General features: G+C 36.1%; 8 protein-coding genes, 1 long non-coding RNA gene, 1 other non-coding gene and 1 pseudogene across 23 annotated transcripts; 4 read left to right on the plus strand and 7 right to left on the minus strand.

The window, feature by feature from the left end:
- Window positions 1-1,390: 1,390 nt before the first annotated feature.
- AT1G09955 lies at window positions 1,391-1,804 on the plus strand. Its single transcript, NR_143550.1, has 2 exons — window positions 1,391-1,543; window positions 1,632-1,804. It is a non-coding gene; the product is annotated as an uncharacterized misc_RNA (transcript).
- Window positions 1,805-3,638: 1,834 nt separating this feature from the next.
- AT1G77765 (uncharacterized protein) lies at window positions 3,639-5,145 on the plus strand. 4 transcript variants are annotated; one of them, NM_001124140.2, is made up of 3 exons: window positions 3,639-4,238; window positions 4,590-4,751; window positions 4,830-5,145. In NM_001124140.2, exons 1-3 carry the CDS (start codon window positions 3,945-3,947, stop codon window positions 4,893-4,895), a joined length of 522 nt encoding a protein of 173 aa, NP_001117612.1. In that variant the 5' UTR covers window positions 3,639-3,944; the 3' UTR covers window positions 4,896-5,145. The 4 variants fall into 4 exon arrangements, with proteins under 4 accessions (NP_001117612.1, NP_001031295.1, NP_001117613.1 ...); NM_001036218.1 differs by having other exon boundaries at window positions 3,914-4,238; window positions 4,593-4,751; window positions 4,830-5,101; NM_001124141.1 differs by having other exon boundaries at window positions 3,914-4,238; window positions 4,590-5,101.
- Window positions 4,938-7,014, minus strand: AT1G77770 (forkhead box protein, putative (DUF1644); the record flags this gene model as incomplete). 3 transcript variants are annotated; one of them, NM_106426.4, is made up of 3 exons in its annotated part: window positions 6,791-7,014; window positions 5,353-6,155; window positions 4,938-5,254 (listed from the first exon to the last, which is right to left on the minus strand). In NM_106426.4, the coding sequence occupies exons 2-3, from the start codon at window positions 6,137-6,139 to the stop codon at window positions 5,244-5,246; spliced, it is 798 nt and encodes a 265-aa protein (NP_177900.2). In that variant the 5' UTR covers window positions 6,140-6,155; window positions 6,791-7,014. The 3 variants fall into 3 exon arrangements, with proteins under 3 accessions (NP_177900.2, NP_974163.1, NP_001320636.1); NM_202434.3 differs by having other exon boundaries at window positions 5,069-6,155; NM_001334793.1 differs by lacking the exon at window positions 4,938-5,254 and having other exon boundaries at window positions 5,345-6,155; window positions 6,698-7,014.
- Window positions 7,015-7,163: 149 nt separating this feature from the next.
- AT1G77780 (Glycosyl hydrolase superfamily protein) lies at window positions 7,164-8,392 on the minus strand (the record flags this gene model as incomplete). Its single annotated transcript, NM_106427.2, has 1 exon — window positions 7,164-8,392. One exon carries the CDS (start codon window positions 8,390-8,392, stop codon window positions 7,301-7,303), a length of 1,092 nt encoding a protein of 363 aa, NP_177901.1. The 3' UTR covers window positions 7,164-7,300.
- A 1,163-nt stretch (window positions 8,393-9,555) lies between these two features.
- AT1G77790 (Glycosyl hydrolase superfamily protein) lies at window positions 9,556-10,840 on the minus strand (the record flags this gene model as incomplete). Its single annotated transcript, NM_106428.1, has 2 exons — window positions 9,556-10,526; window positions 10,771-10,840. 2 exons carry the CDS (start codon window positions 10,838-10,840, stop codon window positions 9,556-9,558), a joined length of 1,041 nt encoding a protein of 346 aa, NP_177902.1.
- Window positions 10,841-12,195: 1,355 nt separating this feature from the next.
- Window positions 12,196-19,481, plus strand: AT1G77800 (PHD finger family protein; the record flags this gene model as incomplete). 7 transcript variants are annotated; one of them, NM_106429.6, is made up of 21 exons in its annotated part: window positions 12,231-13,912; window positions 14,012-14,105; window positions 14,286-14,334; window positions 14,408-14,755; window positions 14,827-14,910; window positions 15,002-15,098; window positions 15,306-15,379; window positions 15,601-15,658; window positions 15,817-15,946; window positions 16,048-16,178; window positions 16,243-16,413; window positions 16,509-16,756; window positions 16,854-17,066; window positions 17,177-17,383; window positions 17,480-17,533; window positions 17,620-17,685; window positions 17,789-17,920; window positions 18,006-18,059; window positions 18,174-18,233; window positions 18,328-18,729; window positions 18,848-19,481. In NM_106429.6, the coding sequence occupies exons 1-21, from the start codon at window positions 12,664-12,666 to the stop codon at window positions 19,052-19,054; spliced, it is 4,128 nt and encodes a 1,375-aa protein (NP_177903.5). In that variant the 5' UTR covers window positions 12,231-12,663. The 7 variants fall into 7 exon arrangements, with proteins under 7 accessions (NP_001321109.1, NP_177903.5, NP_001321107.1 ...); NM_001198493.1 differs by having other exon boundaries at window positions 12,260-13,912; window positions 18,851-19,481; NM_001334794.1 differs by lacking the exon at window positions 14,012-14,105 and having other exon boundaries at window positions 12,196-13,912; window positions 14,249-14,334; window positions 15,002-15,379; window positions 18,848-19,054.
- Window positions 13,890-14,239, minus strand: AT1G09757. The gene has a single exon (NR_139686.1). It is a non-coding gene; the product is annotated as an other RNA (long non-coding RNA).
- Window positions 19,482-19,484: 3 nt separating the features above from the next.
- On the minus strand, window positions 19,485-21,983 carry AT1G77810 (Galactosyltransferase family protein; the record flags this gene model as incomplete). 2 transcript variants are annotated; one of them, NM_202435.2, is made up of 11 exons in its annotated part: window positions 21,771-21,894; window positions 21,524-21,623; window positions 21,346-21,404; window positions 21,074-21,243; window positions 20,935-20,998; window positions 20,766-20,838; window positions 20,568-20,688; window positions 20,402-20,489; window positions 20,189-20,314; window positions 20,001-20,110; window positions 19,485-19,911 (listed from the first exon to the last, which is right to left on the minus strand). In NM_202435.2, exons 1-11 carry the CDS (start codon window positions 21,863-21,865, stop codon window positions 19,763-19,765), a joined length of 1,155 nt encoding a protein of 384 aa, NP_974164.2. In that variant the 5' UTR covers window positions 21,866-21,894. The 2 variants fall into 2 exon arrangements, with proteins under 2 accessions (NP_974164.2, NP_001319398.1); NM_001334799.1 differs by having other exon boundaries at window positions 19,763-19,911; window positions 21,074-21,252; window positions 21,771-21,983.
- Window positions 21,984-22,211: 228 nt separating this feature from the next.
- On the minus strand, window positions 22,212-22,514 carry AT1G77815 (ribonuclease H superfamily polynucleotidyl transferase; the record flags this gene model as incomplete). Its single annotated transcript, NM_179587.1, has 1 exon — window positions 22,212-22,514. One exon carries the CDS (start codon window positions 22,512-22,514, stop codon window positions 22,212-22,214), a length of 303 nt encoding a protein of 100 aa, NP_849918.1.
- A 12-nt stretch (window positions 22,515-22,526) lies between these two features.
- Window positions 22,527-23,132, plus strand: AT1G77820 (annotated as a pseudogene; the record flags this gene model as incomplete). The annotated part of the gene is made up of 1 exon: window positions 22,527-23,132.
- Window positions 23,133-26,023: 2,891 nt separating this feature from the next.
- Window positions 26,024-26,616, minus strand: AT1G77830 (RING/U-box superfamily protein; the record flags this gene model as incomplete). The annotated part of the gene is made up of 2 exons (NM_106432.1): window positions 26,024-26,279; window positions 26,315-26,616. The coding sequence occupies 2 exons, from the start codon at window positions 26,614-26,616 to the stop codon at window positions 26,024-26,026; spliced, it is 558 nt and encodes a 185-aa protein (NP_177906.1).
- Window positions 26,617-27,185: the final 569 nt, after the last annotated feature.

Consider the following 27,185-nt stretch of genomic DNA (forward strand, 5'->3'; position numbering starts at 1 on the left):
AAGATAAAGCGCAATTAAGTATAAACTAAACAGAGATTATGGTATAAAAAAGGAGTTTAGAGAGAAGACTTTGGAGGCTAAGTGGCGCATGGGAACACCAACGGCCAAGCAAATACACGAACGGGGCAACCAAACAAAGGGACGGGTCGTAATATTATTTTTGTCACTTGTTTGAATTTTCGATTTTCTGTTTTGTTTTGTTTTCTACTAAAATGGATTTTCGATTATTAGATTATTAATTATAAATGATACATGTGTAAGAACGTATGGACCCGCTAACTTTTATCTTTTGCATCCGGTGTAATGAAATAAATTCAAGAGTCAATTTTGGTTTTAAGCCTTTATGCTAGTAAGTAATAATCAACTTTGCACAGAATTTATAATTATCATGTCATAACGACATTTTCAGTAGCGCATTATCTTGCAAGTCATGTTAAAGTGAACTATATACCCGAACTACCAAAATGAACCCACAAAAAAATCCAAGAAAAATGGATAAAACGCCGAAGTTAACACCAAAATCGTGACCTCAAAATTTATGAAGTCGACGGCCATGTGTCGCTAAATGAAAGCGTGAGCTCACTGAAAAGCCGGAAACTTAGAAGTAAGCTGCATGTGCTTATGGAAAGGGCGGAGCTTATTCAAAACCGTTTGGCTTCTAATAAGCAAATGGGAGGTGAAATGAATTTCAAGCTCTCGAAATTTAGTCCAAAGACTACGCATTCATTTGTGATGCGTCCACTTGTTCATCAAATACAAGAATTTTCTCACATATTAATTTACTTTTTTTGATTAAATGCTTGTCTACAAAGATCTAGGAGTATTTGACCCTTTTTGATATATAAGATCCGAAAAACTCTTTTTATGAATCAGAGAATGCACAATATATATCTGTTTTCTGATTTTCTGCCCCATAATTCACAACTAAATTGACAAGATAGCTTAATTCTTTTTGACGTCGGCAACATATAGCTTAACTCCAACATATGCGTATATAAGCTTCAAGCTTGTCCTCATTTAGCTAGAGTAATGGCGACCACTAAATTTGATATGGAGATTTGGCAATTGTTACACGTGATCACGAATCATGAACGGTAAACCACTGAATCCCCAAGAATAATTTAATTCCAAAAAAAAAAAAAAATTATTCTAAACTAAACGAAATTCATATGTTTTACCATTTTAGATTTGTTTTTGAAATTAATTTTACTACAGACAAATAAGAAAAATGAAATCTAAATAATTTAATGGGAATATAAAATGGAGGCAACTGGGGGAGCTTGATGCGGTTAGGGAAACAACGACGACCCTTTCGTGACCCTTTGAGCCACTTTCACTACATTTACATTTATTCATTTCTCCTTACAATATACATATTCTCCTTTTTAACATGTACTATGCATTCACAAACCATGTCGTACTATATAAAAATATACATTGACGACACAAATCAAATAAGTATATAGATTTTAGTATGTATTTATCTTGAAATATATGGAAAACAACCATGTCGTACTGCACAAAATAATTTGATGGAAACAAAGTAAGTATGTAAATTTTGTACGTGTACTGTATCTTGAGATTAATTAGTCTCTCTACTAATTTGTTTTTGTTTTTATCGTATCCAATAGTTATCATACATACAAAGCAATGGCCAGAATATCCCAAACATTAGCTCACCGTCAATTTAAACACAATTATCCTGGAGATAATCATAATTCTAATCCCTATTGTGGTGTTTTAAAATTCTCATGTTGATTTTGTCTAAAAGCAGCACTTTTGCTATCATATAAACATATTTAAGCAGCACTTTTCATTTCATATAACGAAATAATGAACCACTTGACACATGCGGCTATATTTTTTTAACCATATGATATTTGCCATATTGGTATATAGTTGGACACTTTTACTGTTTATAGTCAAAGTCAGTGTGGTACTCAAAATATGGCACTTACAAAAGTTGTACGCATGAAATTGAATCTTATTAGTAGTATCTTCCCTATTTTTCAACTGAAACTAGGTGAAAAAAAAACTCACTTTAAAAAAATAGATGTTATGGAATATGATAGAGTAGTAATATCATTTCATTATATATAGGAAACAAAATATTAATGTTACGAAACCATTCTTATGTTTAGTGGAAGATCTAAGATTCATTAAGTTCAATCTCGACAAACATTTTAAAAGAAGTAACCACATATTTTCCTATATTAATATTTTAAAATAGTCTTAAAAAAAATGATTGTGGCGATACAATGTGAATAATGTGTAGCTATATTCACTACATCAAAATGTCCACTGAAAAAACGTTCAACTATTTCGAGTCAATATACCGCCCTGAATGACTTGACGACGCAAATGGTAATACACCTGCATTCTGGTATTTTCGTAAAGGTACACTAGAAGATGCATCAAAAGAACATTTTAAAATATTAGTATATAATATCGTCGAAAAAAAACAATAAATTCTGCATGAAAATCAGAGCAGAGATCCGAGATAGGTAGCTATATAACATTCGCAATAGCAAAGGTCATATAAACGCATATAGCCTTCCCTAGGTGTTCCCTTTCGTGTCTGTTCACTGTTTTTATTCATATTTTAATACTACTCCATTGCAACAAATCTTTTTATTCCTTTTTCCTTCGTTATTGTGAATCCTGAAGACAGTGAAGTGAAGAAGTGGAAAGATGCCACACAAACACTAATTATGTTTTTTCTTTAATTAATCAATTAAAGCACTATTAGTTTAGTGTTTAAATTTGATGGACTATAATTGGAGTTAACCCTTGCTGGTTTAAAAACATATCATAGAGACAAAGCGGCGGTGGTCCAGTGGGTTACATTTTGAATTCTTATTTATTTAACCACAAAGATGCAAATTCTTTAATAATCACACAGTTTTGGAACATTGTTGTTGTTAAGTCAAATTAGTTTAATGTTTTTCTTCTTTATAATGGATAATTGTGAGATTCTTGTCAGCATTTTACTATCATTCGAATCTATATATATATACATTTTTGCAGCCACTTTGTGAAATAAATCCTCAAGTTGAGACTTATTTACAGTGGCTGCCACTGACATTTAATAATTATTTTTGATAATTAGAAAGTAAATCTTCGAATTAAATATTTGACATTTAACTATCTTCCCGAAATCTCTCCACATTAACTACACAATTAGTTACTAAAATAAAACTTCCAAAATATTTAATATCATTTAAACACTACAAAATTATCATTTTTGATATTGCTTTTTTCATGACTATAACAATTCGATTATAAGCATCAAACCGCAGAAATATTTGATAGCAGTTAATTACTACAAAATTATAAAATATTTATACAATAATTTATAAACATATCATAAATAAGATCAACATTAATAAATAAATAGTTTTTTTTACGGGACGGGTTTGGCAGGACGTTACTTAATAACAATTGTAAACTTTAAAATAAAAATATTTTATATATAGATACAATTTGCAAACTTTTATATATATTAAAAAATTAATTGTCCCCGCGGTGTACCACGGGTTAAAATCTAGTAGTACATATATCTTAAACTATAGAAAATCAAACAAAGTGCAAAATTTAGTCATTAGTAATTGATTATGTTTCATAAGTGTATTATTGGTTGGCAACAAACAAAAATAGTATGTATCTATTTTAGGCCCAAAATAGTTCAAGAGAAGATTTGTTATCATAAGCCCACAGGCCCATTAGACACATTTTTGATTTACATGTAAATGGGGAAGTCAGCATTTTGATCGTTGACTGTGGAGTAGTTAGATTTACAAATGAAAGAGCCGAATGAGATGATGACACGTTTCATTCCGATTAAGTAAGAAATCTTCTCTTGCTTGTTTCCTCTTAATTAACATCAAAATCTTGAGTCGAGTTTGAAGAAGCCAAACTCCAAAAAAAAAAAAATTATCAAAGAAATGCAAATGGGATATGAAAATCCAAGGACTATGTACGGTGTGATCATCACCGTGTACGTTGATCGTCAAACGACGACCGTCCGATCATTTCAAGGGAGACAGAAGAATGATGAAGGGGAGAGATTCATTGAACGGACGTGGAAGCGTGGGATCGGAAAGATACGCGGTTATGATCGGAGAGCGAATCTGTTAGCTTATATTCGTCAGAAGAGGGCCGAGAGTCTCACCGGAGATTCGAAATGCGACGTCGTAGAGAGTGACAACAAGCCTGAACGGCTGAGTCCGAGTCCGAAGGTAACGTTTCTCTGGTTTTCTTAATGAGATATTACAATTTAATTGGGCCAGATATGGGCCATGACTTATCGTTCATCTTGACTTGCGTTTTTAGTTTACGCAAAGATTAAAGAGCAAGTAAGCAGTTGCGTCTGAATAATCTGATTAGTGATGTTGAGTCGTTGACTATGATATCGGCTAAGAGTAGCTTTACGACTAAACCTTATCTTTTCTAATAAACAGAGTATTTTTCTTTGTAATAATAAGTATATTATTGTTATAAAAAAAAAAAAAGTATATTATTCTTTTAAACCAGCAAAATTCGAATGTCTTAATTAATTTGAACTTTGTCTGTGTTGATAAAAATGGCAGAAGAAGAAAAGAAGGTGGATAAGAAGAATGATGAGTAAGTTCCGGTTACCGTTTCTTCGGCCATTTCGCCGGAAAAATAGAACGTGGAGATACAGACATTTTGATCCAGATGAAGAAGAAGGAGATGCAAGGAGCAAAGCTAAACACAACTCAGATATTTGGGTACTTCATCTTTTTCTTTCTGTTTTTCTAATTTATACTTTTCTTACTAAAGATTGTTCTATGTTTTTCTGAATGAAGAATAAGCTAAAACATATGGTTGGAGGATTATCACGCGGCTGCGGACGAAGTAGAAGAGATTCGTGATGAACTAAACAAGAATCAAGAAATCGAATGTTGTCTGAATTTCGTTAAGAAGTGAGAAAAGCTTTTTTTCTTTTCTTTTCTTTTCACATAACCTTTTTATTGTTCTTCCAGAACTTGAGGAAGATGAAGATCATATCAATACAGAGGAAAAAAAGTGGAAATAAAAGAGAAATTATGAAATGAGGCATAAGAGATCATTCCTCATTAAAGTACAACAATGCAGAAACAATAATACAATTACACAGAATACAATAATTTACATGAAAATAAATAAAAGAAAGGGACGACTGCGAGTTTTTTTTTTCCAATTCCCTGTGTATGGCTAATTGGCTAGTCATGTTAGCCTTTTTATACTGCTCCTGCAATTTTTAAGTCAACTATAATCGTGGAAAGAGGTTGAGAAATATGCAGAGGACATTGATCATGAATTTGCTTCGGTTAAATTAAAGTTACCGACCTCTATTGCCGCCTCTCTGGTTCCTTGGAAAGAGCAAACGGTGAAGCGAACGGCTTGGAGAAGCAGGGGAGCTGGAAGAGGATGCGAAGTCACTTGATTCCATATCAAGAAACCGAATATGATGGCTTTGTCCTTGCCATGATGATTCTAGATCCAGTATCCCGTTGCTTAGAGAGTCATCTGAGCTGTAATCTTCTTCTTCGTCTTCTTCATCATAAACACCTCGGTTATGCGGCTCTATCACATAATCTCCCAACACAACAGCACCTGGTGTCGATGACATTATCGTGCTTATCACGTCTCTTCTGTCTCTTTCCCTCTCAAGCCTCTTCCATTTAGTTTCTAAAGCTGGATCAATGGCTCTTGGGCAAGCATGTGGGTGTTTTTCCTTCATGTGTTTCTTGAGCTTTCGGAAATTTCCTAAAAAGGAACAGTTATCCTGCATACAAGTCCTTCTCTTGGAGTTAAAATGCATCCGAGCATCTTTCACAACAGTCCAGCCTTTCACTTGACCTCTACACAGTGGACACAAAAGCTCGGGTTGTCCTGAGTTTTCGTTACCGTAGGATTTCCTGTATTGATCAAGGCAGTTGGCAAAACGGCTGCTTGTAGCACACATGTAAGGACGGCATCCTTTGTGATAAGACGAACACAGGAGAAGAACCGCATTGTGTGGAGACTCCAAGCATACTGGACAGGTTGAGCCAGCCCATTCTTTCTTACAACATGGTGATGGATACGGTGTAGCAATATGACCCCTTTGATTCACTTTCTTGATTTTCCCCATTCGATCGACTTAAAATCTATTCACAAAAAAAAACTCAATTGTAAGATTCATGCAAAGTAGTAACCACCAAGCAAAATCACCACTCTCAATGACCAGTTTGACCACAGATTGGAAAAATGTCAATTCATAAAAACAAACAAAAGCAAAGCTCTTTGATGTCCATTGACCATGGATCCAAATCTCCGACTACAGATAAGCTACCAAATCTCTGATCCAAATCTCTGATTCAGGAAACTATCCATAAGCTACCAGATAAACTACACTATACAGTTCTAATTTTAACCAATAGAGTGAGTATTAACCGGATCCGCAAATGGCAATCGCAAGCAAATTCACAATTACAGATCCAAAGACGATGCAAAATTCCAGATCTGTGAAGAAATTCTGGCAAATTAAATCCAAAATTCATGCAAAAGTAAGCAACGATTTTATCGATCCACGAATCATACAATTCAATGTTTGATAACACAAAAAACAATGACCTGAGATCTCGCTTAAACGGAAACCTAATCGAGAATCTAAGATAGATCTCTATACGGAAACTTAAGAATCGGAGACCTTTAGCGAATCTCAAATTTGGAGAGAAGGAGATGACGAATTTCAACAGGATAAGAGATTAAACGATGCGGAAGAAGGCGCGGAAAACAGTACCGGAGAGAAGCGGAGGAGATCGCCGGCGGGAAGAGAGAGCTCCGAGCTTGAAGGATGATGATGTACAGAGAAAGGGAAAAAGTGAGATTGCTTCTACAAATTGACGTACGCAAAGAAAGCCAAAGAAGAAGACTCTTTTCTTTTTGATTTTAAACTTGCGGTTGGATTCCTATATGTCGTCATTTTGACGCAACCGTTTTTCTCATCCAAATTCTCCTATCGATGGTGATATCTCGCGCATACGATATGACTGCTGTTTATTATAATGGGCCGTAAGCCCATTTAGTTTGTTAGAATAAATTCAGATTTTGTAGAGACTAGAGAGAGACGAAATTACACATTCGTTTTATATGTAAAAATAAATAAAATAAAAAATGGAACGACAGAATGATATAATATAACAATATATGTTCTGTATATTTGAATTGAAACACATTTATATTTTTTACTGGATAATCACCAATTAAAAAAACTAATTGCACATTAATTAATATATTAAATAAAACAAAATTAATAAAACAATCTAGTTATGAGCATAGTCCAAATAACCCAATTAGTCCAAATAACCCAACTAGGACTAGCGTTACTTGTCCTAGCTATATTCCACATATCGTAGACAGGAGCCATATTAGGATCGAAGAATCCGAAGCTTTGTTCAACCGCTCCTTGTTTCAAATCTTCATTGAACATTTCGAAGAAAAAAGTTATCACTGGAACATTGGGCCGCCTTGGCGTACCCTTACCTGTGGTTAGTTTCTTAAGCAACCCCTGGTTATAAGCACGAGCGTTCTCCACGCTTGTGTATGGATCATTCCCTCTAGTAGGCCAACCGGTCTCCGCTACGTAGACCTTCACGCTTCCGTGGTTGATCTTCTCTAATGCCACGTTGAAAGCATCCAACGTTGCATCGAATATATTTGTGTATTGGTATTTTCCGTCGGTCACTACCGGTGAAGTCGAACGGAACGTTGCGTATTCCAGTGACACGTGGCTAGGGTCTGATGCGTAAGCGAAATAAGGGTAAACGTTGACCATGAGCGGTGAATCGGTAGAGCTAAGAATCGATACGATTTCGGTTATAAGTTCGGTTATTGCCGGTTTAAATACTCCGGCTGATGGTGGGTAAGAGTTAGCGAGTGCGGCTGTGGATATGACAGTGGTGACGTGGATCTTTGAGTTTCCGATTTCGGTCAACGCAGCTTTTATATTTTTCATGGCTTGTGGCACGTAACGTCCGATCTCTCCTTCTATCACTTCGTTTCCCACGGTTATCCAATTGAAAGCTACGTTTTTGTATGGTGCTATAAATGTTTTATCCCAATTTAAGGCAAATTGGTATTCTTCGGCTAATGTTTTGATTGCTTCGTTTCTTGGTCCGATGGCTACAAGAAGACCAGTTCCTTGTAATGAGACGATGAGGTCAGGGAAAGGCTCGTAGAGTCTTATCCCACCGACGTTTATTTTCTTGTATAGAGACACAGTTTTGGCTGGAGATGGGAGATTGTCTCCATTTCTTCCATAACATACTCCGGCGAAGGAATTCATATTTCCGGCGGTGGTTAATCTGGCTGAAAGAAAAAGAAGCGTAGCTATGAGGAACATTGTCGAGTTGCTCATGTTTTGAGTCCGCATGCATATGTTAGAGTTAATTTGTCTCTCTCTTTTGTTTTTTTCTGGTCAAAGTGTTTGTCTCTCCATGTATATAGGTTTTGTGTTTTATGTAGACATATTTTTTACTTATATTTGTAAGTAATATTAGAAAGTGTGTATTGCTCAATCTTATGTCAATTAATGGTAAATGTAAGTGGGTTAATGCATGTGTGATGTGTCTAAACCTGTTAATACTTTGGAAAATCTTTAGCACATTTTCTCTTATATGAACAAATTTTGAAATGTTATCATCAGTAAGAAGCTTAGTTGCAATACCCTGATGAAATCTTGCAAAAGTTTGTTTTAATTTTCATACTTTTCTTTTTTTTATTTGTTTGTTCTAAAAGATAAAAAATAATTATTTTTAAAATATCTTTAAAATCTGCACAATGTTAAGATTATCTCTGAATATTTTTTCTTTTTGAAATATACATTAGGGAGACTCAAACACACGTCATACACTCAAACTAGATCCTTCAAAAAAATCGAATCCATGATATGCAATTATTGTCATGCTTTGCTGTTAAGTTAAAACTTTTAACCCCACGTCATGTTATAAAGACATTAGAGCAGCAGCAATGGTGATCTCAGCAATGGTGATCTCTCTTATGAGTCTCTTATAATAAAAATAAAGAAAAATAATTAAAATGAAAGGGACAGAGGAGAGAGGAGCTCTAAAAACCCTTATTTAAGGGACAATCTCAACCCCAAATATACACGTGTAATTCTTTTAGTAGTCAAATTCTATTAAAAAACTAAAATATAATAACAACATTAAAATATTATTATTATTTTGGTTTTTACGGACTCTCATAAGAGAGACCACCATTATTGCTACTTTTAGTATCTTTGTCCAGAGCTACTGACAGTTAACCCCACGTTGAACTTTATGCTTTGAATTAGGTTTTAAGTTGAACTTTGTGCTTTGAATTAGACGATTCGATCCTCTGTTTCTCTCTTGCTATGCGCTCAATTGATTAACTTTAATTATTTTCACTTTAGTTTTACTTACAGAAAGTAAATAATAAATAAATTTAATTATTGCATGCTCAGACCTAAAAAAAAATAAGTAAAATGGACAAACGTATTTTTAAAAATTTAAGCGGGAAAATTAATTAACGCCATTTACAAAAAAGATCGTAGACTGGAGTCATATCAGGTGCAAAGATTCCGAAACTCTGTTCCACCGGACCATCCTTCTGATTTTCTTTGAACATTGCGAATAGAAACACGTCAACCGGCGTGTTTTGCCGGCGGGGCGTCCGCTTCCGTTCTGCAGATCTCCCACATGTTCGAATCCCCATATTATAGGCCTTCGCGTTATCAACACTCGTGTGCGGTGGATTTCCCTCCGTCGGCCATCCCGTCTCCGCCACCATCACCACCACGTTTGCGGCGTTGATCTTCTCCAACGCCGCATTGAATCCGTCAACCATCGCCTCAAACATATTGTTGTAATACAAATCACCGTCTATCACTACCGGTGTATTGGATTTGAAACTAGCGTAATCGAGTGAGATGTGATATGGATCTGACGCGTATGCGAAGTACGGGTAGATATTCGTCATGAGAGGCGAATTCGTCTCTGAGAGTATCGATGTAATCTCCGTCATGATCTCGGTTAGATCTGGGAGGAATGTTGCAGCGGAAGGTGGATATGTATTGGTCAACGCGGTCATAGCTAAAACCGTCGTGACAGAGATTCCTGTGACGCCGGAATTCGTTAGCGCGACGTTGACGTTTTTTATCGCGGCGGCAACAAATTGAGCGATTTCTCCGGGGAAGACTTCGTTACCAATTGTGATCCATTTAATTGCAACGTCGTTTTGGTAAGGTGTAATCCAGGTGGAGACGAAATTTGTTGCGGCGGCTGGATCGTGAGCTAGGGATTGGATATCTTCGTTTCGTGGACCAAACGCGACTAAGAGACCTGAGCCACGAAGCGCTTCGAGCATGTCTGCGAAGGGCTCGTACATACGGATTGCGTCGATGTTGTTGCTTTTGTATAGAGCAACTGTATCTGCCGGCGTTGGGAGATTGTTGCCGTTCCGGCCGTAACAATCTCCGGTGATGTCCCCTGCAACACCTAGAAGGACACAAAATATAGTAATCAAACCGTACTCGGTTATTGTTTGGTTTAAAATATTTAATCGTTTCCAAAAAACGGAGTTAGACTGAACCAGATTACATCCAAAGAAAATCAAACCATGAGATAATGCTTTTTATTAATTTAAACATAGATTGATTAAATAAAGTTGAGTTTTTGTTGTTGTTATTATTGTGAGGTTAATTGTGATGAAAACAAAATAAATCAATAAATCAGTTTTTACCCGCTGTGCAAAAGATTTGGATGGACAGGAGCATAATCACAACAGCGAAACGGATTAGTTTGGAATCCATTGATGTATGGTGCGTGTAAATGAACTATTTAGGAGAGAATTGATACGAGATTATTCTATTGTGTTTGTGTATGTTTGAAGATCTTAATATTGGTGAATGTGGAATGTATTTAAGGGTGGTTTTTTTTTTTAGGAAGCATGCGTAATTACTACTCTAATAATAATAGGCTCTCAAGCATGAATTATTTATCCATTAAATGAAATTTAAGTGTACCTAGTTTTGCAACTGATAAACTATACAAATTCGTGCTACAGCTTTGTCATTAATGGATGATCAACCATTTTTTTTTTGTTTACCAAAACATCATATTATTATGCCACTTGGGTTGGGTTAAACGTTTTCTCTTTTGGTGGTTTGCGAAAACTCTTTAGATCATAGGACTTACTCACTATTTTTACATTGTGTGCATAAATACGTAATTACCTCTGAAGAAAAGTTACAGGTGAAGTTCATCCCCTATAAAAATGAAGAACTGTTTGGTAAAAACGTTTTAATTAATCACCTTCAAATACATTCTATCAATCGGCGATATATTAAGAAAGTTAACAAGTTATTAATTTGTTTACTAGATCAAGATTTCAATTGTTTACTAATTTGTCGTTTTGTGCAAGAGTTATGCTTAGGTATTAAAAATCAAGACAAAAATTTCATTCTACAAATTGATTTCCACAAGTTTTGAGGTTCCAGCTTCGTAAATCATTAGGTATTAATGCGGTAGTTTTATCATTTCACAAAAAAACATTTGAAATAACATTATACATTAATACATCCATAAATAATTCAAACATCATGATCTCCTTAATTATATCAATTAATCTAGTTTTTTTTTTTTTTGCTACTCGATAGTTTTAAAGCCAAAACATTGTAAACAACGGATTCTAGTTTAATTGGTGGGCACAAAGAGTCATTTTCATAATAATATAGAACATGTACATCACATGTAATTAATACATACATTCTCTTTCTGCCAATCAATCATAATCAAAGCAATATTTTTTTAAAAACTAATATAGAGCAAATCTAACAATAAAAAAGAGAGAGTGGTATCATCATCATAAACAATAAGAAGGCTCCAAAAAACAGAAAGTTAAAAACTAAAATAAAAGAAAATCTAATTTGGATCTAAATGAACTTCTGAAAAAAGTAATGACCTAATCTCCAATTACTACAAAAAAGAAGGATCAATAAATAATTAAAGAATCGAGAGGTAAAAAAAGCATTATCCGTACGAATGAATTAACGTGGTCGTATCTCGTGAGTCATCCAACGAGTAAAAATAAAACACGTGTCGTAACAAAGGAGGTGCACGAGTACTAGCCTACGCCTCACACCTCTCTATCATATTCTCTTGAATAAAAAAGCTGAAAAAATAATTAAAAAAAAATTCTGGCAAAAATGAACCGTTCCTCTGTTGCCTGCAAATAACGCGAAAATCTCTCTGAGAAAAAATAAAAATAAAATAAAAGAAACCGAACCAGTCGTGGGAAGGATCCGAAAGAAGATGAACCAGAGAAATTTGAAGAAGAAACCCTAATCTTAGCCTCGCTTTTATTCTATCTTCTTCTTCTTCTTCTTTCTTCGTTCTTAATCTGAGAGGCGCCAAGATTGGTACGGGCGGAGCTAGGCTAGGGTTAGGATTTTAGGCTCGGGAAATTAGGGTTAGGGTTTTGATTTTATTGGCTGTTTCTTTCTCCTGTGGTTTGGGAGGTGAAATTGAAAGGCGGAGTTGTATTGGAGGATTTGGGATTTTAGGGTTAGGGTTAAGTGTTTTCTCGTTTTTTCATGGGAGGTGTGGGAGTTTATGGTGGTGGTTTGTGTCGGTTATGAACGTTGACCAATGCCAGTGGCGGAAGAAGATGATGGGTAGGGGAGTGGACGGAGGTTGTGGTGCTGAAGAGAAGCCTTATCGACCATTTCGTAGGGTTGCGTTAGATAAGGAGAATGGGTATGAGGATATGGGTTCGTTGGAAATCGATTTCTTAGCTCAAGCTAGCAAAAATCTATCTGAGAGGTCTCCTTTTGATGTTCCTGAAGATGGTTCTACTTCTGTGTTAAGTGTGCCTACTCTACCTATTGCTTTAGCTAATTTGCTGAAGAACCATTCGGATAATAAGAAACGGCATAAGAAGTCTCATTCTGGTGCGGATAAGAAGAAGAAGAAGTCTTCTAGGCAAGGGGATAAGTTGAGAAGTGGGAGTATCTGGCTTGAACATGAGGACTACTTTAGGCGCTTAGATTTTCCTGATTTAGAAACTTTGTCTGATTTAGCATCTCTACGATCTTTATCTTCTAGAAATTGCTTTTCCATTCCATCGGTGGAATACGATTCTATTGATATTCAACAGAGGGAAACTGATGCGAGTGCAAAGAATGAGGATGTTGTTTGTGGAGATGGCGTTGTTCTGGAACAAATTAAGAACCTTCTCACTAAAGATATATCTGAAGGCACAGTAAGAAAAGAAGAGGATGTTGTTAAGCCAATGGGTGTTGACAATGTAGGGAATGGAATCTCCTCTGGGTCAGACTATTCTGGTAGTTTAGAATGGGTTTTAGGTAATAGAAATAGGATTTTGTTGACATCAGAAAGGCCCTCCAAAAAGCGGAAGCTTCTTGGTAGTGATGCAGGTTTGGGGAAATTAATGGTTGCGGCTCCTTGTGAAGGGAATGCGTTGTTATGTGATTTTTGCTGCACTGGTCATCATCAGTTGATTGTTTGCACTTCCTGCAAAGCTACAGTTCACAAAAAATGCTATGGCCTGCTTGAAGATTCAGGTAAACCTTGGTTGTGCTCTTGGTGTGAGCTGGAGAATGGTCGTGCTGATTCTGAAAGACCATGCTTGCTTTGTCCAAAAAAGGGTGGCATCCTTAAACCTGTTCTCTCAAAAACTGAGAATGGTGGGCCGGCGGAGTTTGCTCATCTGTTTTGTTCTCTGTGGATGCCTGAGGTGTATATAGAAGACTTGAAAAAAATGGAGCCCATCTTGAATTTTCCTGGGATAAAAGAAACTCGGAGGAAGTTATTGTGTAACTTGTGCAAGGTGAAATCTGGTGCTTGCATTCGCTGTTGTAATGGTATGTATTGTTGTTTTCTGTGCATCCAGTCTACTTCTGAGCATGGGTAGTTTGTCACCTCAAATTGGGGTTCATTTGGCTTTACTGCTGTGCTCACAGTCGTTGTCCTTACTTTGTCTATGCCAGATAACCCAATTGTCTGGATTATTTTCACTGGAAAATGCTTTGTTGGCATTTATTATCACAATGCAGTGTTTTTATTTTCTTCTTCTTTTTGGCAGTGTTTCATTTTCTTACTACTTGTCACACTTCTCTTTGATTCAATTTATATTGTCTCCATTTGTTGGTGAATATAAGATTAGTAATTGATACGTTATTACAATCTCTTGATCATAGGAACATGCCGAACATCTTTCCATCCTATATGTGCAAGGGAGGCAGGGAATAGGCTAGAGGTCTGGGGAAAACATGGGTGTGATACTGTAAGTTTCATCTACAGAATGCAATTGTAGTGAGTGCTGAATTTTCTATAAATAATTTAAGAAAACCTTGTAGGTTGAACTGCGAGCTTTCTGCTCGAAGCATTCAGATATTCAAGAAAGTGGAAAGTCAGTAGAGGGAGGAGAAAGTAATGCAGCTGAAAGTCGTTCTCCTATATGTCATCTTCCATCAGAATCTGTTGGAGAAGGTCACCTAAGTAATGATGAGATGGGAGTTGATGTAGGAACACCGGGTACAGGTTCTGATATTTCGAGAAACAGTGACTTACAAGAGCTAGAATCACCACATTCAAAATTTAACTTGTCTGCAACAGACAATGTAGAATCAGGGATGACTGGGAGAAGCAACGAAGATGAAAGAACTCTGTCCAAGTCTCTTAGTTTTGGATTGATTCTGAAAAAGGTTTGTATATTCTTATTAGCTGGATTGTCTATACCTGTTGAATCTCGTGCTCACTGATTCACATTTTTTAGTTGATCGACCTGGGTAAAGTGGATGTGAAGGATGTGGCTGCAGAGATTGGGATTAATCCTGATGCTTTGAGGGCTAAACTTACGGTAACGCATAAAACTTCTCATCTACCTGCTTCAAACCTCTATGCTCTCATTGTGAGTTTCTGTGTATTGATTTCAAAAATTTCTGTTGTAGGACGGAGACTTGTTACCTGATTTACTAGGCAAAGTAGTTAAATGGCTTAGCCAGCATGCACACATGGGTTCTTCGGATAAAGGCAAAAATTTAAAACGTAAGACCACTACTAAATCTGAGCGTCGGGCAGCTATCTGTACTGAAGGCATAGTGATGCTAGATTCTGACATCTTAGATCCTGCTGTAGCAAAGGCATTTTCTATAGAGCGAACACATGAAATCAACATTTGTAATAATACGACGAATAATACAAGATGTACGTTAACTGAAAATTGTACTGGTAATGGTATTGTGGTTGTGGAAGCTAAAGCTAATGGATCAGTTTTGAAGAAAGAAGGAAGTGTTAGTTTGGCACCTGATCATTCTCCAGAAGAAAAGGTAATCACCAAATCTTAACTCTTATGTTGTGATTATTTTTCCTTAAATTCTAGATGCTTTCCCATGAGCTGCATCACAAATAGTTGTTACTAGTTAGTTATTTAAAGGCTTGTTAGATCTGACATCAAGTTTGGCCAAACGCAAGTGTGGTCGTTAGTCTTTTATGCACAAGGACCTCTGGATTAGATATTTGATTGTTGTGCCTTGTTCCTCATATACAGAATTCAATAGTGCTTGATCAGAAAGTTCATCATGGGAAAAGTTCAGTTATTCCTTCTGGTATGTTTTAACTTTTCACTAATTTTTTTTCTTCCATATCCCATATAGTTGTCCTATAAGCTTCTGGTCCGATGTTTATTAGAGTTAATTTAATATTTTTTATTCCTTTCTTAGTTGATGATAGCTGCTGCTGAACTTGTTTCTAATCTTTTGAGTAGATGATCATGGAGAACAATCAAACTCCAGTTCTTCTGGAGTCATGATGGAGAATGCCTTTTCCTTGAGGCCAAATAGTTCTCAGAATCGTGGAAATTTGAACTGTCCAAACCCCATTATCTTGGATCTCTTGTAAGCGCCAGAAATGCAATTGTTAGACAGTTTCTGTTGTTCTCTCGGCTAACATAAATATCCTGTCTTCTAAATCATTTTTTTAATATATGATCATGCAGCAATCAGGAAGCATATCCTGGTTTCAATCCTCATCGTTATATCCACAAAGAATTGTCAGAACTTGGCAAGGAACAAACCCTGAAAAGCAGCACGGATTCTGATGTGGCTAGGATGACAACCAATTTTGATGGTATAGACTTAATGATTCATGCCACAACTTTTAGGACATTTGGTAACATTAACTCATTTGGCAGGCTCTGAAGAAGGAAACAAACATCTGCAGGGTGCAGAGACATTTCTTCAGTTATCTAAAGCTAGGAAATTGGGCATACTGGATCTGTCTCCTGAAGATGAATTGGAAGGAGAACTTCTATATTATCAGCTTCAGTTACTTGGCACTGCAGTTTCAAGAAAGCAACTATCTGGTGATTTGATGATCCATTTTTAATTGCATGGTCCCGATTCTTCATGTTTTCTACACTATTTCTGTTATAGTATTCTAATAGTTGGTCCTTAACAGACAATTTAGTCTATGAAGTTGCTAAAAAGCTGCCTCTGGAAATTGATGAACAACATGGACGAAGATGGGATGATGTTCTGGTCAACAAATATTTCCATGATGTCAGGGAAGCAAGAAAGCAAGGTAGGAAAGAGCAAAGAAACAAACAAGCCCAGGCTGTTCTAGCTGCTGCTACTGCTGCAGCGGCGACATCTTCTAGGAATACATCGCTTAGGAAAGATATGTCAGAAGAACCTGCACAACAAGAGGTTGTTGTTGCTACATTTTGATTTTTTGCCTCCATGTATTTATTTTAGTTGTGCCATATTTCTTATCCATTATTCTTACTGGTTATAAATCGGACAGATGAGCACTTCTAGACGTAAAGTTGTTGGCAGCTCTCACCTAGTTCCACAGACAAAGGAATCACTTTTAAAGATGGCTGTTTCTGGGCCACCATCCGAGAAGCGGTCTGATCATCACACACCAGACTTTTTAGTAGAAAATCCACGAACTTGTGACATCTGCAGGCGCTCCGAAACTATATGGAACCTGATTGTAGTGTGCTCTAGTTGCAAGGTGAAAGACATTTCCTGTGATTTATTTCTAATGTTTGATCAAGGCATGATCATCTCTTTTAGGGACCACTTTTATGCACTGTACGGTATATAATATGGCTCCAATTACAGGTTGCTGTTCACATTGATTGCTACAAATGTGCTAAAGAATCTACTGGTCCCTGGTACTGTGAGCTATGTGCGGAGTCATCTTCAGAACCTTCTTTCAATTTTGGGGAAAAACCGAATTCTTCTACAGAATGTACTCTGTGTGGTGGCACAACTGGGGCTTTTAGGAAAACCACAAATGGGCAATGGGTACATGCGTTTTGTGCTGAGGTGAAGTTTCCTTTACGGCAGCAGTTATTAGCAGGATCTGGAGTACTATATTCAGTATTGAACATTGCAAATAACTTGGTGTATAATTTCTGGCAGTGGTCCTTGGAGTCAACGTTCAGAAGGGGACAAATAAATCCTGTGCAGGGAATGGTGGGTTTATATAATTATTATACCGAATTACTGTGATGCTTAAGCTGTTTAAAAGTACTAAAGCTCAATGTATGGTGCCTTATTAGGAGTCTCTGGCCAAGAAAACGGATAATTGTTGTGTATGCCAACGGATATATGGTGCATGCACTAAGGTAGTCACCGTTTCTTTACTTTTTTTTTTTTTTATCTGAATACATCTATTTCAAGTGTTGGGACAAAGATTGAACAAGAAGCTTATGTTTTGTCATTTTACAGTGCAGTTATGGTAACTGCCAGACGACATTCCACCCCTCCTGTGCCAGAAGCGCGGGTTTTCATATGACTGGTGGTGGTAAACATCCGCATAAGGCGTACTGTGAGAAGCACAGCATGGAGCAGAAGGCAAAGGTCTTATCTCTTATCTCTTTCGCCATCTTGATTATGGCCTACTTAGATTATAAGCTTGCTTATATCTGTCTGACTATTTCTGCAGGCCGAATCTCAGAAACATGGTGCAGAGGAGCTGAAAAGTCTCAAACATTATAGGGTAGGAGTTCTTAGCGAAGTCAAAATGTTTTTGCCATTGCTTTGTTAAGCGTATTCCTTTCTATCTCTTATCAAGTAATTTATAATTCTTGGAATTTTGCTAAATCTCCTCCAGGTTGAACTTGAGAGGTTACGCCTTCTGTGCGAGCGGATAGTCAAGAGGGAGAAATTAAAGGTATATGTTAAACTACAGAATAAACCCAAAATTTTCCATTTATTGAACGAAACACATGGGGGTTTGACCTGTTACTGGTTTGGTATATTTGCAGCGAGAGTTGGCTATTTCCTCACATGAAATACTTGCTGCCAAAAGGGATCATGCTGCACGGCCATTACATGTCCGTAATCCATTTTCTCCTCCAGAAGTTTCGTCGGACTCAGCTACAACATCAATAAAAGGCCATCCTGATAGTAATATATCTGGCAGTGAAGCAATACAGAGGTCAGATGATATCACTATTGACAGCACAGTCACTGATAAGCGCAGAGGCAAAGGTCCCTTATTAATGGACACGGATCAGAAAACTGATGACAGTGCTACTTCCAAGAGTCGGTTTTCCCGTAAACTAACAGAAAGACAGATCTTATCTGGGAAAACTGTTCCCCGCAAACATTGTATAGTGTCACCTAGTGTTTCAGAGGATGGAGATAACGGGTCAAAGCCCAAGAAGGTGAGAAGATTAACTTTGTCGTAAGTTACATGGATTGTTAAGTTCCGACTCTTTCTGTGCCCCCAACTCAGCACATTCATAGGATCTTACACTTGTTTGTCTTGATAACTGATAATAGCAGCATGTAGAAACATTTGCAAAAGAGCTGGTGATGACATCAGATGAAGCTTCTTTCAAGAACCGGCGGCTCCCAAAGGGATACTTCTATGTTCCTGTTGATTGTCTTCAGGAAGACAAACCGGGAAACCAGAAGCTGGCTTCATCTGACAAGCCAGCGAACCAGAAGACATCTTCAGGTGATCAGTCAGGTAAAGACGACGGGTAAAAGCTGAGAACACACATTTTGGCTCATTGCTCCTACCTTAATTAGATACTGGCTATTGGTGGACATTGTCTTCTGCGCCCTAACCAGGATTCACCAACTGGCTTAAAGCAAAAGAACAGATGGTATTGCGCTACAAAAGAGCTGTGGCTGCAACTGAGAATCAGCTAAAAAAAGCTATTGTGAAGCTTTTGGGTACTCGATACAAACTGTGCCTATTGGTAATGTTTGAGATTTGAGGGTAACATCTCTATAGGAAAAAGGCTTCAGATTGGATTCAGGGAAGTGAGAAAAAAGCTCCCTATTACCATATAAAGAAGGATCGGTCACGTGTAATTCTGTTTGTATAAAGAAGCGGAAAAAAAAGAAAAGGGTTGCATAAGTGTATATATTCATCAATTGTGTCTAAAATCTGACCAAGGGAATAATAGTTGTCTGAAAATTCTTTAGTTATGCATTTTTTAGCTCATTTGCCCTTTTGTCCAAGATTATACTAACATGATCTAACTCAAGTAGAAGAAACAACAAAGCCAATCACACAACAACAACTAAGCAAATATATTCTCAAGTATATGATTTGTATACCTTTGGTTCTTCTTTACAAAATTTGCCTTCTCCTCTCTTGCTCTCTCTTTCCCTTTCTTGTAGCAGTCTATCAAAGTTATGTTTAGTATTGGAACCACTTGGCTGATTGGGAACTGAAATGATCTTTTACAGAAGCGTATTCCAAACAGCTCCTTCTCCTTCACTACAAACTTCATGCACTATCTTCATTCTCTCTACGGACTTGCAAATCCCACTACAGCTCCATTCGAATGAGGCCACACAAACATCGCCCGCCTCTGCCTTCCATCTACAATCTGTGAGTATGTGAATCCAATGGAACATAACCATTAGAAGCAAGAGAGATAAGAGGAAGATTGCTTTGTGTGATGTTATTGAGCTTTACCTGGAGGAGTCCCACAACAGAAGTTGCGGTCATCAATATGTTCAACCTCAAGACCGATAAACCATGACCCTAAAGACACATCTTCATTGGCATACTTATGCAAAATTGGCCTGCATACAAAGTTGTAAACCTTTTAGGACAAACATTTGATGGAAGGCTCTTTATGAAAAGGATGCAGAAGTACGTACTGGTTGATGGATATGTAATTAGCAAGATCCTTGGAGATGGCATAGATCTGTCCTGTAGCATGTCGAAAGTATTTGTTACCATCCTCTCCAAATTTCCAATACTCAGGTTCATGGTACTTTACTGTCCTGAAACAGTTCAATAAACTAACTCAACAATAATCTAACCAGTAAAACCAGAGAAACTTTAAGCTTGACTCAAGCAAATGGAATTACTTCTGAGCAAGAACAGGCCCTGACTTCATACAACCAATATAAACCCTCGGCTTTGAGCGGTGACGGGCAAGTGTGGAAGCAAGCATACCTGAAAGACAAAGTTTTTCATTGCTCCCATTGAAGGAGATTGATGCAAACAAAAGAATCGAGAAGCAGGTTTTCTTACCGAGATTGACGTGAACATCATCATCTACCTTGATATAGAACTCTGCATCCCATTTGGCTACTGCAGTGGAAAAGAATATCTTGGTTTTTGCTGAGAGTTCGTGATATCCTTCAACATGCTCCTGCAACCAGTAAGAATTTTAAACAGGAAGAAAAGTGAAAAACTGTATCCTTTCATAGAAATATAGAATCGTCTCACCAGCCTAAGGAAGTCTTTGTGTTGAGCATCTTCTGAATCAATAGCTCTATCCAATATACTATTTGACGTCGCACTGCCACCACATTTGTATACACTAGTCAATCTCAATCTAAGATACATGAAATTTATAGAATACATGAACCTCTGAGAGAAAGAGAGGAAGCTTCACCTGTGTCCAATCATGAACTTGATCACAATCCCCTTCTCCTGTTCCAGTCTTTCAAGCTTCTCACCTGTGAAAAATCCACAGCTCTTAACTAGATGCAAGAAGCTGTAGTTATATAAGATCATTAAGTTTAAAACAAAACCTTGAGGCATCCATGTTTCTCTAACTGAATCACGCCGTTTTCTACTGCTAAATGCGGTATTGATTCCCATTACCATAAACACTTTCTTCCTCGGGTTTGTTTCCGAGCCATCAACCATCTCTTGAGAGCTCCTTGTAGAAGAAAGTGTAGAAACTGACTTATCCAACGACCTGTCATCCCTCCAAAGACATAGAAAAAAAGCTACAACATAAATAGAGAAAGCAAGTTGATTTACAAGAAACAAAAAACAAACTCAAGATTGTCTCACTCACTGTATAGCTTCATGAGTTCTCAAAACTTCGCCAGTTACATCTTTTTCTTGTGTAGCTTTCTACATTTGACCAAATCAGAAGAAGAAACATAAGTGTAAAAACCCAAATCTTGGTTTTAACGAACACTAAAAAAAACAAATATTTATGAAATTCTACAAAATTGAATAAAGAAGCGTACTTTATTATGAGCACAATCGTCAGATACAATCTGAAGTTCATGATCACGATGATGCTGTGAAATTAGCTGACTTCCGGAATCTGACGACGGCTCCCATGACCTGACATCCACAAATTCCAACCAATTGCAACAAAAGCAAAACCCCATTAAGAAAAATCAAACAGCAAAAAAAAAAAAAGGCAGAACAAGAAGAAGGATAGAGTCTGAAAGATTATAGTAAAAGAGAGAAAGATGAAAAGTTAGAGACCTGGAGGTGAAGATTGCTCCGAGAGCGAAGAAAGAGATGCAGAGAAATGGAACCCATTTCAGAGATATTACTCGTTTGGAGACTTTGTGCTTCATCGTGGTGGAGAGGTTCAAAGAAGAAAGAGAGTGTGAGATTAGAACATGTCCAGATTTAAAGGGGAAAGAGACACAACACAATCAAGAACATTTCATTCATGGGATGTGAGATATTAAAATTAGTAAGTTTCCGAACATAACTTTTCATTACAACTTTTTGACTTTTATTTAATGTTATTCACACCGTCGAAAATGCCACGTCATTAATTTTACATAAAACAAATTAATGATTAATGGGAAAACAACAAAATAGAAACAAATTATACAGACAAGAAATTTCATTAAATTTTTTTATTTGACAATAATATTCACTTTTTTTTTTTTTTGTCATCATCTTCTTATTGATTTATAAATCAGCAGTGTAGTTACAATGTATAGCATAGGTTATTACATTAGGAACCCATAAATGATTCAGAAATAAAGATTGGTTTTGGAGAGGAGCTTTAGCAAGAATATCAGCTGGAGTATTGTGATGTCTTTTTATCCAATTGAAATGGATTGATTCAAACTTCCTTGACCACCAATGAATGTCCCGTATCCAGTTGTGAACGCCAAAATGTACCTTGGATCCGTTAATTAGGTTAAACAGCATCTTGTTATCTCCTTCAAAGCAAACCCGTTTGTAACCATGACTCCAACAGTGCTGCATTAAAATGATTAGCGCTTGAATTTCACTCTCCAGAGCACTCTGCTGGAACTGTCAAGGACTCGGCATAGACTTGACGGTTCGACGCCTAAAGGAGATAAATCGGAAATATCTCCCGGACGTAATTTGCCTCTCCGAAACAAAACAACGCAATGACTATGTGCGAGACACGTGCTGTGAGTTGGGTTTTAGTAACTTTGTAATGGTCCCATCAATGGGTTTAAGTGGGGGTTTGGTTGTACTTTGGAAGCCTTCTGTTCATATTTCTGTTTCTTTCAATTCTCCTAATCTTGTAGATTGTTATGTTCAAAGTAATGAAGTGGGTTTTAACTTATCTTTTGTATATGGTCATCCAAACCCAAGTCATCGTAACAATCTATGGGAACGTCTTGAAAGATTAGCAGTAAACAGAAATGGTCAACCATGGTTCATATTAGGAGACTTCAACGAGTTGCTGGGAAACCACGAGAAGATAGGTGGAAGAATCAGACCAGAAGCATCTTTTCGACATCTACGACAAATGGTGAGAACGTGTGATTTTACGGACCTTAATAATATTCACTTTTTTTTTCGTTACGCTAACTTAAAAAGAAAGATTGTATAGTAACGACCAAAATGAATTAATGAAAATGATAGGAGTCAATAAATAGAACAATGATGGTATAAAATATAATACTATAGTTTAATCTTTCTTTTTTTCTATTTTTTTAGTAACAACAAGGTCTAAACGAATGTCTTAATTAGAGACGAATTGTCAATAAGGAATTTTGAATTGAAAAGTAATTAGAGACCGTCAAAGATGGTTAGGCGGAAGAATGCGTGTCGTTCATTGACCGCAACACTCACGTCGCACGCCGTGATGTGTGGTTTATAGGATTTTTCAGGCCTTTATTCAATCCAATTAGGCCCAATTCAACACAATTTAATCTATTTAGAAAATCATTAATATAACACGAAACACATTATTATAGCTTCTTTGTTCTATTAATGATTTGCTGATTAACTCCTAGAGTCCTAGTGCAGATGGAATTGAACCTACGAGAATCATGACCTATGAGATCATCATAGATTCATAATCTAGGGATCAACATACAAACAAACAAAAGACTTAACGAAAACTTCAGGAACACATGGATCAAGCCCTAGAAAACTAGTGTTCATAGATCGATTAGCCATGTTTTGATTATTGTCTGTTATCGATACTTTAATAAATAATAGGAATGTTATTCGATATTTTATTCAAATTCGTATATTTTTGTAGGCTCTAAACGAATCAGCTAATTTTTGCCAAAACATTCTCTTTCACATGATCATTGCAAGTAAACAATAGGAAAAAAGGATTAATCTGATTGAACACCTTAAATCTTATAAGAAATTTGAAATTTATACTAAAATTTTCAAGTATTTTGCCTCCGTAAAACTTTTTTTTTCTTATGAAGAAGCTAGAACCTATGAATAAACACGAAAACACAACAAAAATGACTCCAAGTATATTATTCATCTTGATAACATGTTAAATACAAATCTTAGCTCTCGAGATCATGGAACAATAATTAAGAAAAAAAACTATTTGTGGTAAATACAAATCTTAACTCTCAAGATCAACACACCTTGGGTGACTCCTGCCATGTTAGAGAGCAACGGTCAACTTGCTTAGCAATTAACCAAATCAACACACTTAAAACTATTAAGAGTCCTCCAAATTTGAACATTTTAATTTAGTACAATCTTTGGTAAACATGTATTGAACTGTTGATCTTCCTATATCATTCTTTTTAATTTATTTTATTTTTATGAAAATATTGTTTTAGTCTAATAGAGTGTTCTTTAAATTTTGAAACGATAGATATAAGAGAAATTTACTACCTTTTTTTATATACCAAAATTTTGGATTTTCTTGGATCAGTCATTATTTGGTCAAACAGAGTCATTATCTGCCACATTTCTTTTATTCTTGGTCATCCTATAGTTTCGTTTATGGCAAATCCTGGGGAAGTTTGGTTCAACAATCATATTATTTTACGCCATCCCATTGGTGCCGGTGGAGAACTTATGTAGCTCGATATTTTCCAACATACTCGAGTTGCCCTAGAGTGTATTCACCCGGCGATTTCATTATTACTCTGCTAATAATTTTTTATTTTTTTTCTTCCAAAGTTAAGTCTAATTGAATTAGTTTGTACCCTTTTTATAATAGCGAAGGTCTACTCATATTCCATCTGAGAAGAGTTGTAACTACTTTTCAAATTCCCTAAAAATCGGATCACAAAGAAGTTTCATAATTACTTCAATTATTATCTTATAGATTTTATTTCTACTTAAAAACACATGTCTAGAAATTAAAACTTAATTTGATTGGTCGTTTAGTATTATATAAACAAGGGGGGTCACTTGACCACAGCTAAATATCAAAAATTGTGTTGCATGAAATTCCATCTAAGTATCCACATCACAATTGATAGTTTCCAAGGTTTTGATATTCCCCAACCCTGAATTCGAATCCCCAATCCCCACCACACTTTTACTCCATTTTTCTCTATTTATCCTTTAAATACATGTTTTCGGGATATTACTGATCTTCCACCTGGAAAGAAGGCAATTGGTAGTCACTGGATATTTACAATCAGGTATAAGTCGAATGGGGAAATTGAGCAGGAATGCTCTCAAGAGTCTCTTTGCTTCTCAAAAGCCGAATCCTAATGAGAAGTTGAATGGTTAAATACTTTCCTTTGAACAAGTAGTGTGTCTTTCTAGCTTCTTAATTATATGAAATTCCTACTCAAAATTTCCAACGATAGAATATGTTCTGCCCACTCTAATTTTACTCTATCCTCCAAAAAAACGGCTGGATATCTCCTTGACACTTGTGATCATGATTGGGAAGAGTTCTAGTTGGCATAAACAGGATCAGAAAAAGGAAAGCTTAAATTAAGCAGACAATATGGTTAAATGAGAGTAAAAAGTTGCAACATGTATTGTAACTATCAAATATCTTTTTTTCTTTCTTTCACATGAATGCTCTAGTGAGGCATAATTTGCCGTGAAGCTTGCATGTGGAGATCAGGTGACCGCAATACAATTTAATGATTGTTGATAGCAGAGTAATCAATATCAGCTGGAATCAACTCTTGAAATTGCACGAAAGAAACAAAACAAGAAAACTACAGTTTCCTTGATGCTAATAATTACTAAGAACAGAGGGCTGCCAACAAGAAGAAATAATAAGAGAAAAAACTTAATCACAGAAACAATATAAAGCTCATTCCACAACATGTGCAATAATATAATTGATAGTTTACCACATTGACATTGCGCAAACTGTTTACCACAGTGACATTACACAAAACACTTAAAATTATAATAGTAAAATCTTACCCACTCTCACCAATCTCCAAAAAAAAAAAACTCTTTTACACCACTAGCAAATACTTGAAAGTTCATTAAAACCCCACAAATCTCCAATACAAACCCTAAATCTTTTTGTTTTTTGTAATAAAGACAAACCCTAAATCTTAGATGAAGAGAAAAGTTCGGATGTCGACAGGTGGCAACTCAACGGAGCAAACAGGGCATCGAGGAGTGTGCAACAAGTAACGAGAGATACAAGTTCCGTAAAAAATATGATTGCATTTTGTTTTATGAACAATCTCGTCTTCTTTCGGATACCCTTTTTGACAGAGACAACAAGATTCCGAACTTTGGTAACAATCTACGATCTCCGTCGTTGGTGGAGCAATTGGTACAGGTCTGTACGATCTTGACCAAACCCTCTAATTTGAAAGTGAAAGACGAGGACAGGACACGCGGGAGGTACGATATCAAGATCCTTGAATGAAAAATTGGAGACAATATAGTCGAAGATCTGATTACTTATGTTGGACTCGCGTTGCATCATGAAAGACCAACCGACCAAATCTACGAATGCTTTGGACAATCCAGCTTTTGAACCTCTTCCTCGTCCTTGTCCTGTGTATCGCGTCAATCGAAACCGTTCACATGTGTGCCAACCATTAGTACCTCCATAACTTACTAATACAACACCGACATCAGACTCACAAGGCACATCAAACTTGTAAAGCCTGAGATTACCGAGAAGAGATTTCATAATTACTCTCCTTATTGTTTTTTTTTTTTCTTTTGTTCAAACTATACAAGTCTAATTGACTCTTTTTGTGCCCTTTTATAATAATAGCCATGCCTAAGTTTAATTACTTTCCTAAAGAATAATAATTATATATAATAGTATAATAAATCATTGTAGCTATTATTATAAATAAAGTATATACAAGTAATAAATTTATTATTTGTTTATCTTTTAATTCAATTAGATTAATCACAAAAAGTAAAACTAAAAAGTGTTGATATAGAATGAATTGCTTGTCTCTTGGATTGATGATTCTATCAACTAAATTATGACCAGCATATATAATATACCAATCTAAGTGACAAAAATTAATTCTTATGTATTACATTTGTCACAGATTTTTTTATACTATTATTTTACATTTGTCAACAAAATAAAAAGTGTTGAGATTTTTTTTTTCACAGTTTTTTTTTGTGTTTAAGATTATTTAAGTGTCTTACAATTAATAAAATTATTGACCACTGACACGGTTTAAATAAATATGACAAGGCATGTGTCAAAAGTTTGTTTTCCCATAAATTACTTGCGGA

The sequence above is a fragment of the Arabidopsis thaliana genome (genome assembly GCF_000001735.4).
Source record: "Arabidopsis thaliana chromosome 1 sequence".
NCBI classification, from domain to species: domain Eukaryota; kingdom Viridiplantae; phylum Streptophyta; class Magnoliopsida; order Brassicales; family Brassicaceae; genus Arabidopsis; species Arabidopsis thaliana.

What these genes read in the sequence shown, in the direction of transcription:
- AT1G77765 (NM_001124141.1), top strand. Translation starts at nt 3,945, where the DNA reads ATGCAAATGGGATATGAAAATCCAAGGACTATGTACGGTGTGATCATC. An exon ending in GGCTGAGTCCGAGTCCGAAG is followed by an intron (nt 4,239 to 4,589) that starts GTAACGTTTCTC and finishes TAAAAATGGCAG; the next exon opens with AAGAAGAAAAGAAGGTGGAT.